The sequence below is a fragment of the Diaphorina citri genome, unplaced genomic scaffold, assembly GCF_000475195.1.
Source record: "Diaphorina citri unplaced genomic scaffold, Diaci psyllid genome assembly version 1.1 scaffold336, whole genome shotgun sequence".
Lineage (NCBI taxonomy): Eukaryota > Metazoa > Arthropoda > Insecta > Hemiptera > Psyllidae > Diaphorina > Diaphorina citri.
In genome coordinates, this window is record NW_007377771.1 from 109797 (window position 1) to 122104 (window position 12308).

At 39.3% G+C, this 12308-nt stretch overlaps 2 protein-coding genes across 5 annotated transcripts in view; both read right to left on the reverse strand.

The window, feature by feature from the left end:
• The window catches only part of LOC103507697, a 37181-nt gene that overhangs the window by 22359 nt on the left and 2514 nt on the right, over window positions 1-12308 (reverse strand). The window contains exon 4 of one of the 4 annotated variants that reach the window (XM_008472196.2): window positions 5592-5832. The exons of 2 other annotated variants lie outside the window; for them this stretch is intronic. In XM_008472196.2, the coding sequence (XP_008470418.1) occupies window positions 5760-5832 (73 nt within the window). In that variant the 3' untranslated portion in view covers window positions 5592-5759. Of the gene's footprint in view, window positions 1-5591; window positions 5833-12308 lie in introns of those variants that run through there. One more of the 4 variants, XM_008472195.3, reaches the window with a different exon arrangement.
• LOC113466805 lies at window positions 8287-9322 on the reverse strand. Its single transcript, XM_026822501.1, has 2 exons — window positions 8560-9322; window positions 8287-8426 (listed from the first exon to the last, which is right to left on the reverse strand). The coding sequence occupies exons 1-2, from the start codon at window positions 8970-8972 to the stop codon at window positions 8405-8407; spliced, it is 435 nt and encodes a 144-aa protein (XP_026678302.1). The 5' UTR covers window positions 8973-9322; the 3' UTR covers window positions 8287-8404.

The following is a 12308-nucleotide window of genomic DNA, read 5'->3' on the forward strand; positions in this document are numbered from 1 at the left end:
CTGGTACATATCTTAACCATACGTTAGAAGAATTTGTATAATCCCCAATACCTAGATAGGGCTATAGACTATAGATAGTAGAAACATGAATATTCAATGGATTGAGATTGAACAAATAAATCCTTCAGTGATGACGTTAGGGTAACATGCAACACCTGAATAAGTTAGAGAAAGGGAAAAAAAAGAATGGAGAAGAGAAGAAAAGAGGGGAAAAGGAAAGAGAGAAAAATGAAAAAGAGAAGAAAAGGGAAAAAGCTTTTTAGAAAATGAACCCTTGCTTTCATTCTGCTCTTTTTTTTACTAGTTTTTCAGCTTGTCTGTCTGTCTGTCTCCTCTCACTCTCTTGTATTCTTAAGCATGCTTTCTTTTACTTTTTTTCTCCTCCTGTTTCTTCTTCTTCCCCTCCTACTCTTCTTTTCCGCCTTTCTTTTTTCCCTCCCCATTCTCTTCCTCATCTTTAATCTTTTTCTCTCTTCGTCTCCTTCTTCGTCTCCTTATTCTTCTCCTTCTTCTTCTTCTTCACTTCATTTCTTCTCTCGTCTTCTATTCGTAGATTTCATTAAAAATTGAAAAACACATTTACCTACCAAATAATATTCAAATAAGTATTAAAACAAGAGCATCCCTACACAAGCAATGAAAAAAAGTTCAGTTATCAAGGGAAATATTAATAAAATTCTAATCTTCAACTAACACAAAACCTCTTCAGATTCCCCTGCTTTTCCCTTTATTATAATTCTTGTTTTCCTCCTCCTCATCCTTCGTCCTCTATTTTTTCTTTTACTCTTCCCCCCCTCCTTCTCTTCCTCCTCTTCTTCTCCCTTTTCCTCCTCCTCCTTTTTCTTGTTATTCTTTTTCGTCTACTTCTTCGACCTCTTCTTCGTCGATTCACCTTCTACTCCTTCTTCTTCCTTTCTTCTTCTTCTTCTCCTTATTCTTCTTCCTTTCTTCTTCTTCTCCTTATTCTTCTTCCTTTCTTCTTCTTATTCCTTTCTTCTTCTCCTCTTCTTCTGCCTTTCTTCAGTTTCTAGTCTTTTTTCTCTTTTAATTTTTCTTCTTGCATAAATAATTTAGCTGGTTTGCCTATTTTTCTTGTCTCCCTTTAGAGTTTAGACTTTAGATTCTTTCCTCTTAAAATGCAAAACATCATCAGTCTCCGCTTTTCATTCCACAGAGTTGACAAAGTAGACGTCTTCCTTTTCCCTCCCTTTCTCCTTTCATATAATATATTTCCCTCCCTTTATCCCTTCTTCTCCCTTTCTGATCCTTCCCTCCCTTTATGGCTTCATCTTCCTCTTCCCCCCCTTTATCATTTCATATAACTCCCTCCTGATTCCTCCCTCATTCGCCTCAGTTGTTCAAATTTCCCTCCCTTTTTTTCTCCCTTCTTTCCTTTACAAAAATGATATGGATGAGGAGACGAAGAAGAGGGGACAATGAGGAGGAGGAGAAGGAGAAGAAAGAGTAGAAGAAGAGACGAAAAAAAAATGAGAACAAACAGAGGAGGAAAAGGTGAAGAAGAAGGAAAAGAAGAGGAGGAGGAGGAGGAGAAGAAGAAGAGGAGGAGGAGACGAAAAAAGCAAGGATGAAAATAATACAGTCTGGTATTCTTTATATTAAATATTTTTATCCCTTTTTAATTGTTTTTCGCTACAATGAGTTTTTTCCGTGTATAATCTTCCAAGTCTCTTTCACTTTTCGCCTGAGGCTTTCCAACGTCAGAACCAAGTGTTGGCTATGTAAGTACTTCGATATGTACCTAAATACCTACAGGGTCGAGCGGATTTCGAACACAATTTCATGTCTTCTGACCGTTTCATTTGTCCCAATACTTTCAAGTCTTTTTTCCTTTTCGCCTTAGGCTTTCCACTTTCCAACGTCAGAACCAAGTGTTGGCTATGTAAGTGCTTCGATATGTACCTAAATACCTACAGGGTCGAGCGGATTTCGAACACAATTTCATGTCTTCTGACCGTTTCATTTGTCCCAATACTTAACGAGCATACCTACCATTGGCAGTATATAGGGTGATAAACAATACTTTTTTCCATTTCCATAATAGTCCCATAAACAAAGAAGGGTAAACAACCATCCCAGGGATAAGTGTCCTCAATGTGGAGAAAAAATGTGTAGAAGAGGATCTAAGAATTAGGTAGGTACCTCAAAAATTAATCATTGACAAGCTTCAGGTACATACTTTGTGAAAAAATTGCCTCCGGCATAGTAGATTTTGAACTTTGATCAGGCTGCATTTCTGAAAGGTGGAACAACATTTTCAGGAAATTGCCTTCGGCGCTATAATTTACTTTCTTATTTTTGTGTGGTAAATTAGCTAAAAAAAATATGTCGGACACATTATTTTTTAAAAATCTAAAAAAAAAGAAAAAAAAATTGCCTGCGGCGCTATTTATTGTTTCATTTTCATTAAAACGAAGGGAGGGGGTAAGTACCCTCCCCCCAAGATCAGATGCTGTCTACAAATGAATGCGGCCCGCGGCCAACCTTTAAGGGTCCAATGCGGCCCGCGGTCACTTTGTGAGTTTGTGCACCCCTGATCTACAATGTCCGGAATTAGAGATAAAATTAGTAAACTGCAAACGTCCACAAAGTTGTTCAAAGCCGCTTCGGCGAAAGCATCACCATTTGGCGAAAGCTAAAGCCGCTACAACAACGATAACAACACAAAGTTCTTCAAAGAGGAGGAGGAGGAGGAGGAGGAGGAGGAGGAGTAGGCACATCCACTAGTAGTAATAGTAGTAGGTACCTATTGACATTGTTTGACGTTCAAATCAGTGAGTTAGCCTGTTGTGAAGGAGAGATATTAAATATTTTGTGCTCTTAGTCTGATTGGGGGAAAGAGGAGGAGGAGGAGGAGGCGAATAAGGAGGAAGAGGAGAACGATAAGACCTCCGTTTTTACAGTTCCCTCTATGACACGTCCTAAAGGTAAAATTAAACAAAATAATAATAATAATAGGTTCTTCAAAGAGGAGGAGGAGGAGGAGGAGGAGTAGGCACATCCACTAGTAGTAATAATAGTAGGTACCTATTGAAATTGTTTGACGTTCAAATCAGTGAGTTAGCCTGTTGTGAAGGAGAGATATTCAATGTTTTGTGCTCTTAGTCTGATTAGAGGAAAGAGGAGGAGGAGGAGGAAGAGGAGAACGAGAAGACCTCCGTTGTTAGAGTTCCCTCTATGACACGTCCTAAAGGTAAAATTAAACAAAATAATAATAATAATAGTAATATCCTTCTCAATCCTTTTCTCTTTCCTTTGATTTCCTTCTTTATATCCCTTCCAAATCCTCTCTCCTTTACCTCCCTTGTTTACCTTTCCCTCCCTCTCTTTCTCACTTTTTTCCTTTACATATATTATTCTAATTTCTCTCTCCTTAACTCCCACTTTCGTTCTTCTCTGTCTCCCTTGTTCATTTATCCCTCCCTCCATCCTTTCTCCCACCCTCTATCTCTCTTTCTCTCTCTCTCTCTAATTCATCCTTTCTCCCACCCTCTATCTCTCTCTCTCTCTAATCCATCCTTTCTCCCGCCCTCTATCTCTCTCTCTCTCTCTAATCCATCCTTTCTCCCGCCCTCTCTCTCTCTAATCTATCCTTTCTCCCACCCTCCATCTCTCTCTCTCTCTCTCTCTCTCTCCCTTTCTCACTTGCAGAAAGTAGATTTTTTCCTTTTTTTTCATTTACGATAGAATAGAAAAAGAAATTCTTCACATATCCTCTATCTACTTGTAGATGTTGAGAGATGAGACTCTTCTGTTTTATGTCATTCACAGGGCTTTAGTTCCTTTGAAGAGGAGAGATTAGACACAGGAGAGAGAGAGAGAGAGAGAGAGAGAGAGAGAGAGAGAGAGAGAGAGGAGGGAGAGGTAGGGAGAGGGAGAGAGGAGAGCGCAAGACATAAAAGTCAAGGGAAACAAATATTCCAGCCTATTTATATTGCTCGCATAGGACTGAAAAGTCCCTTAACCCTAGCAGTAGGCTACTACCATTATTGTAGTCAAACTCAAAAAAAAGGAGGGTAAAAGTCTATGCTTCTGCCGGGATTGAACCCACACCCTTCTGATTACCAGACGAGAGGCCTCGTCAAGTCGCCACCACACCTCGCTCTCGAGGCCGATAAGGTAACAAAGATAGATTTTGATAAGGTACATAGGATAGATATTTGTAGGCTAGGATCACATATCTAAGCTTAACCCATCTTTTGGGGCTGTTTGCCCCTACACCTAAACCTCAGAGTGAGCTTTTGTGACATTAGACTAAGGTAGGTATTATCTCGGTTAACCCTACCATGCACAAGATAACCGATTTTGCTCAAATTTTAGTATGTTATACCTAGGTCCTGACGAGTACAAAAAGGAAACCAAAGACTTATTATTATTTAAAAAAAAAGTAATTTTTCACCCTCTTTTGGCCAATTTTCAAGTTGTGCCAGATCTGGCACTGTGCGCATGGTAGGGTTAAGTACCTATCTATTCCTAAGTCCCTAGGCCCTAGGTAGGTAGATGGGATAGGAATGATAGGATAGGTACCTACCTACCTAGGTGCGGTAGGGAAGTAGAATATGATAAGCCAGGTAGGATAAGGTAGGGAAATAGAATGTGATAAGCCAGGTAGGATAAGGCAGGTAGGGTGATAGAAACTCGTATATTAGGTATGCAACTCACATGAATCCCCTAAATATGGCCCTGGTACATAGGTAGGTTCGGGGGAGCAGGATAAGGTAGGGAAGTGGACTGTGGAAAATGTTCCCTAACTCCGGTAAAATGGTGACTGTCTTGGATGGCTCAGGTGTGACATGAAAATGAATGTTGACGATGAAATGGTGTGATCGAACGAGGTTTATTATAGGGTTAGGTTAAACACAAAAAGGAGCTTTCTTTTTCAATGTCGTGGCTTCTGAATAATCGCCCAAATGAGGAATTGCTCAGAGACACTCAAAGTGCAAACTTAAAAGCACGTAAAACAATAATATAATATGTAGGTATCCTTCAATCGCTTACTTGGGTGATGTTTCAAAGTCATAGAGCAGGAAAAATAAGGAAGAACTGAATTTTTCTTTTTCGAAAAAAAAAGAGAGAGAAGAGACTCACAAATATTTCGTAGAATTACAATACAGGCCCTTCTTCTTCCCACCCCTCCAAATTCCCACCCTCCCGAATAATTGTTTGAGAAATAATAACTAATTAATTATACTCGTATGTATTGGCTAGTTTGAAAGAGGCAGCTAATACTTACATACCTAATAAAGTTACATTAAAATAATAATAAATAAATGAAGTATTGTTTAATTTAAGTAAGTATTCAACTTGAGAATTGTAGATGGGTATTATTATTTACCTACATATCTGCACGGCAAATTGAAAACAGTCATCCATCCCCTATCGTATATTATTTCAATCGTCTAATATCTAGGTATTATTTTTTATTTTATCTATTTGTTTCCCTCAATCCTGTTACATACTTTCACGATAAAAGCAAGCAAGTGGGTGAAATGTTTTTCATTCAATTTTGTAAAAAAAAAAACAATCCTTTTTTGTAAAAAAAAAAAGTAACAACTTAACAACTGATGAGGTTTTTTCAACCGGCCAAAAATCAAAACCCTCAAAAAAGGTTTTATAAAAATTAAAAAAAAAACCGTAAAACAAAACAAAAACTTACTCAACTCAAAAAAGCTGTCAACTATTATTTTTCTATCCCCGAAACGCGAACACTCGATCGACTAATCGCGCTTTCGATCCGGTCTCTAAAACACAGTCCGTTCGACTGAAAGCAGTGAAAGCTCACCGCTCGAGCTTAGGCGGCAAGAGAGAGACGAGCTGAAAAAAAAAGAGAGAGAAGAGACTCACAAATATTTCGTAGAATTACAATACAGGCCCTTCTTCTTCCCACCCCTCCAAATTCCCACCCTCCCTTTAAAAATTCCCTCTTCGTCCCTTCAATTTCCCTCCAAAATTCCCTCTTCGTCCCTTCAATTTCCCTCCAAAATTCCCTCTTCCCTTCCTCTGAATATCCCTTTTCTTCCCTCCGGATTCCCACCATCAAAAGTCCCTCTTCCCTCTGAATATTATCTCCCTTTTCGCCCCTTCAATTTCCCTCCAAAAGTCCCTCTTCCCTTCCTCTGAATATCCCTTTTCTTCCCTCCGGATTCCCACCATCAAAAGTCCCTCTTCCCTCTGAATATTATCTCCCTTTCGAATTCCCACCATCAATAGAACCTCTTCCCTCCCACCAAAAATCCCTTTTCTTTCCCTCCCGTTTTTTTTCTTTCGGAATTCCCCTTTTTTGCGTCCCATTTGTTACTTCTCTTGAAACATCCCTTTGTTTACCACCCCCTCCCAATTTTCTCCCTTGCAAAATCCTTTTTTTTTTTTTAATAGGTTTCCATTTATACCTACATATTTGATCGACAAGAAACTCAGAACATACATTTTTCATATAAATGGTATACCCACCTTTCAAGTCTTTTTTCCTTTTCGCCTTAGGCTTTCCAACGTCAGAACCAAGTGTTGGCTATGTAAGTACTTCGATATGTACCTAAACACCTACAGGGTCGAGCGGATTTCGAACACAATTTCATGTCTTCTGACCGTTTCATTTGTCCCAATACTTTACGAGCATACCTACCATTCAAGCAGAGCTTGTGCCACGGATGGGTTCTACTGTAGCTTTATGATTATACGTACCTACACTACAAAGATAGAAAGAGACGAAAATCCTCCTAAATTTTCTTTCTAATTACTTTTACATCCCGAATTATCTTTGTAAAAGCTTATTTAGCCTCTCACAATAACACAATTGATCAGTTGCACTTACTTGGGTGATGTTTCAAAGTCATAGAGCAGGAAAAATAAGGAAGAACTGAATTTTTCTTTTTCTTCTACGAATTTCTAAGATACCGAGATAAATCGATTAAAAAAATACCGGTAAATCGTGAAGTTTGACGTCACGGCATACGCTCCTGTAGGTGATGACGTCATAATTCAAGACTCCCGGTTTGTTTGCGGATAGGTACTTGCCTCCTCGGGCTTCAGGGTATTTAGAACAATAGTACTACAGACAAAAACAAACAATAAAAAAACTACAGCGCTACCCAACACTACAAAAACAGCGAGAGCAGTGGAAAATTAAAAGAAGAAGGAGGGGAGAAAGAGGAGGAGGAAGAAAAAGGGGAGGAGGAGGAGGAAGGAGGTGAGAAAGAAAAATAGTCGTGTGAACAAACAAAGAACAAAAGAAGCTATAGTTTTCAAAAGATCGTGGAGAAAAAAAAAATGAAGAAGCAGAAGAAGAAGAGGAGGAGGAGGAGAAAGAAGAAAAAGAAGAAACATGAGAAAGAAGAAGAGAGGAAGAAGAAGAAAAAGAGGAGGAGAAAGAAGAATATCAAGAAAAAGAAGAAGAGGAGGAGAAAGAAGAAGAGGAGGAGGAGAAAAAAGAAGAAGAAGCAGCAGAGGAGGAGGAGAAAGAAGAAGAATAAGAAGAAGAGAATAGAAAGAAATGCACTTTAGGGAACTGCAATAAATTTTATTGCTACTGTTCTTTTTTCAATTAGTTAAGTAGAAGATAGTAGATACCGTTTTAAAGTAATTGATAACCTACTCTCTGATAGATCTTATGTGTGATCAAACGAGTGTTATTATAGGGTTAGGTTAAACACAAAAAGGAGCTTTCTTTTTCAATGTCGTGGCTTCTGAATAATCTGCCCAAATGAGGAATAGATCAGTAGTTGCGCTTACTTGGGTCATGTTTCAAAGTCATAGAGCAGAAAAAATGAGGACCAACGGAATTTTTCTTTTTCTTCTACGACTTTTACTTATTTAGGTGCACTTTTCACGAGAAGCTAACTAAAAAAAAGCTACCTATTTATTCTTTTTGTATGTTGTATGTTTGAGTGTAAATGGGTCTGTTTGATCGAGGGCACTGCAACTGTTAAGGTCTTATTGTCCTGAAAACGAAGAGAAAATGAAGACAGGATAGAAGAAAGGCAGCCATCCCGAGAACCAACCTTATCTATTTCTTGACCTGTGTATAACAATACTCGTATTGTACAGACCGAGGGAATTGAAGAGAATTGCATTAGTTTTGAGCGAAAAGTGGAAAAAAAAATGTATGGGCATGTGCTGAGCTGGGTGAGAGTGAGGACTGAGTTCTCAATTCTGAAAGCTGTCTCATTAAGATTAAGAGGTGTTATTATAGGGTTAGGTTAAACACAAAAAGGAGCTTTCTTTTTCAATGTCGTGGCTTCTGAATAATGCCCAAATGAGGAATTGCTCAGAGACACTCAAAGTGCAAACTTAAAAGCACGTAAAACAATAATATAATATGTAGGTATCCTTCAATCATTGATCATACAAAGTCACATATGGAAGATACCTCTCTTGAATGAGATCAAACTCACTCATTGTTCACATAGAAGTTCCAATATACCAAAATCCCTTCCAACATATATATGGCACAAGCAACCCAGGAGACTTCAATGATCCATCGCAACGCCGAACCACAGGCCGCATGAATTCTGTCTACTGTCTCCCATATAAAAGCAAACACGATTCCAATATATAAAAATCCCTTCCAACATATCTATGGCACAAGCAAGCCAGAAGAGTACAATGATCCATCGCATCGCCGAACCACCACAGGCCGCATGAATTTTGTCCACTGTCTCCCATATAGCAACCACGATCATGAAAAACGTCAAAAACCACCAGACAACGTTGAATATGAAGTGAATCCAGCCCGGGGTGTCTTCTATGAAAAGGAGAATGAAAACGATCGCCACAGGAATGATAACAACGAGAGGTAGGAACTGTCTGTAATCCTTCACAGGTGAACAGAAAGCATACAGCAAGATCAGAGGCATCAGGACGCCCATAATTATTGTCACGCATTGGATTTTCATTGCGGTTCGCAGCTCCATGCAACAGTAAGTTTCCATGCAGGCCGGTATGGGAAGAATGGCCATCGTGCTGGAAGAATTACGACTACTTGTACGCAGATAGAACGGCCGAGAATCTTGTCCTCAGATGGAGTGAGGTCAACAATGGTTTGTTGGGAGCTGGGACATAGCTTCAATCCCGAAAGGAGATCTTGCGTATCTTCTGTTCAAATGAAAATGGTGAAAGCCTCATGTGTCTATGCAAGGGCAAATAATGGTGAAAACGCACTCAAGTAATAAAATCACTCCTATTTTCTTAAAAGAGAAAATGGGCTTAAGAAAATGGGAAATAATCTTAGATTACGAAAGAAAAATATTCTTTACTTGAGGATAGCCATTCCAGTTTTGCTGCCAGTATAGTGGATCAGTATAAATTTGTATAATAGGATTGGCTCTAAGGGATTCCTCAGTCCTCACAAGAAAACCGGAGATAGTACATCACTTTCGGTATTTTCTAACATTTTACATGTTTTCAATTGAATATTTTGCCAGCTCCCTCCCTTCCTTTCTCTCTTCTCCTTTTCCTTTCCTTCTCTCAATTCGTTTTTCTATCTCTTTTGCCAGCCTAGTTAGCTTAGTTGGTAGTGCGTCTGCCTTGTAAGCGCTAGGCCGCGGGCTCGATTCCCGCCCGGGGCGGATTTTATCCTGATGGGATAATGTTTGTTCTCGGAACGGCTGGCTTTCTCCTATCCTGTCTTCCTTCTCTCTTCCCCATCAGGATAAAATCCGCCCCGGGCGGGAATCGAGCCCGCGGCCTAGCGCTTACAAGGCAGACGCACTACCAACTAAGCTAACTAGGCTGGCAAAATATTCAATTGAAAACATGTAAAATGTTAGAAAATACCGAAAGTGATGTACTATCTCCGGTTTTCTTGTGAGGACTGAGGAATCCCTTAGAGCCAATCCTATTATACAAATTTATACTGATCCACTATACTGGCAGCAAAACTGGAATGGCTATCCTCAAGTAAAGAATATTTTTCTTTCGTAATCTAAGATTATTTCCCATTTTCTTAAGCCCATTTTCTCTTTTAAGAAAATAGGAGTGATTTTATTACTTGAGTGCGTTTTCACCATTATTTGCCCTTGCATAGACACATGAGGCTTTCACCATTTTCATTTGAACAGAAGATACGCAAGATCTCCTTTCGGGATTGAAGCTATGTCCCAGCTCCCAACAAACCATTGTTGACCTCACTCCATCTGAGGACAAGATTCTCGGCCGTTCTATCTGCGTACAAGTAGTCGCAATTCTTCCAGCACGATGGCCATTCTTCCCATACCGGCCTGCATGGAAACTTACTGTGGCATGGAGCTGCGATCCGCAATGAAATTCAAATGCGTGAAAATAATTGTGTCTGTCCTGATACCTTTGATCTTGCTGTATGCGTTCTGTTCACCTGTGAAGGATTACAGACAGTTCCTACCTCTTGTTGTTATCATTCCTGTGGCGATCGTTTTCATTCTCGTTTTCATAGAAGACACCCCGGGCTGGATTCACTTCATATTCAACGTTGTCTGGTGGTTTTTGACGTTTTTCATAATCGTGTTTGCTTTTATATGGGAGACAGTAGACAGAATTCATGCGGCCTGTGGTTCGGCGTTGCGATGGATCATTGAAGTCTCCTGGGTTGCTTGTGCCATATATATGTTGGAAGGGATTTTGGTATATTGGAACTTCTATGTGAACAATGAGTGAGTTTGATCTCATTCAGGAGAGGTATCTTCCATATGTGACTTTGTATGATCAATGATTGAAGGATACCTACATATTATATTATTGTTTTACGTGCTTTTAAGTTTGCACTTTGAGTGTCTCTGAGCAATTCCTCATTTGGGCAATTATTCAGAAGCCACGACATTGAAAAAGAAAGCTCCTTTTTGTGTTTAACCTAACCCTATAATAACACTCGTTTGATCACACATAAGATCTATCAGAGAGTAGGTTATCAATTACTTTAAAACGGTATCTACTATCTTCTACTTAACTAATTGAAAAAAGAACAGTAGCAATAAAATTTATTGCAGTTCCCTAAAGTGCATTTCTTTCTATTCTCTTCTTCTTATTCTTCTTCTTTCTCCTCCTCCTCTGCTGCTGCTTCTTCTTCATATTCTTCTTCTTCTTCTTCTTCTTCTTCTTCTTTCTCCTCCTCTGCTGCTTCTTCTTCTTCATATTCTTCTTCTTCTTTCTCCTCCTCTTCTTCTTCATATTCTTCTTTCTCCTCCTCCTCCTCCTCTTTTTCTTCTTCTTCCTCTCTTCTTCTTTCTCATGTTTCTTCTTTTTCTTCTTTCTCCTCCTCTTCTTCTTCTTCTGCTTCTTTATTTTTTTTTCTCCACGATCTTTTGAAAACTATAGCTTCTTTTGTTCTTTGCTTCTTTGTTTGTTCACACGACTATTTTTCTTTCTCACCTCCTTCCTCCTCCTCCTCCCCTTTTTCTTCCTCCTCCTCTTTCTCCCCTCTTCTTTCTCCTCCTCTTCTTCTTTTTCTTGATATTCTTCTTTCTCCTCCTCCTCCTCCTCCTCCTCTTTTTCTTCTTCTTCCTCTCTTCTTCTTTCTCATGTTTCTTCTTTTTCTTCTTCTTCTTCTTCTTCTTTCTCCTCCTCCTCTTCTTCTGCTTCTTTATTTTTTTTTTCTCCACGATCTTTTGAAAACTATAGCTTCTTTTGTTCTTTGTTTGTTCACACGACTATTTTTGTTTCTCACCTCCTTCCTCCTCCTCCTCCTCCCCTTTTTCTTCCTCCTCCTCTTTCTCCCCTCCTTCTTCTTTTAATTTTCCACTGCTCTCGCTGTTTTTGTAGTTTTTCCTGAAAAATTAGCAGAATTGAATTGAATGTTTTTTTATAAAAAAAATTCAAAATGAAAATTATAGGTACAATAAGAATCTCCTAAGCTAAGCCTAACTTCTGCATAGATAAAAAGTGTCCGTGGCCAGAATAATAATAGTGCTTATTTATCCTGCTCGCATAGGACTGAAAAGTCCCTTTACTCCAGCAGTAGGCTACTACTATTATTGTGGTCAAATTCTCAAATTATATTGAGGATAAAATTCCATACTTCAGCTGAGATTGAACCCACGTCCTCCTGTTTACCAGGCGAGCGCCTTGACCACTACACCACCGAGGCAGAATAGTTAGCTGTGGAGAGTAGCGCGGTGTTCGTCACACATGCTCAGACCATATGAAAGACCTAGGTCTGATACTTTTCCCACCACACACTTTCCAACAGTCTGGGCGTGAATGGCTTCTTCCTTCTCCCTTCGCTTTCCGGGCGATAAGACCTGGCCAGTTACAGGCCCCTCTATCAAACCTCTTAAAAATATAAATGTAAATGCAGTTTCTTTGTGTTATTATGTCACAACTTT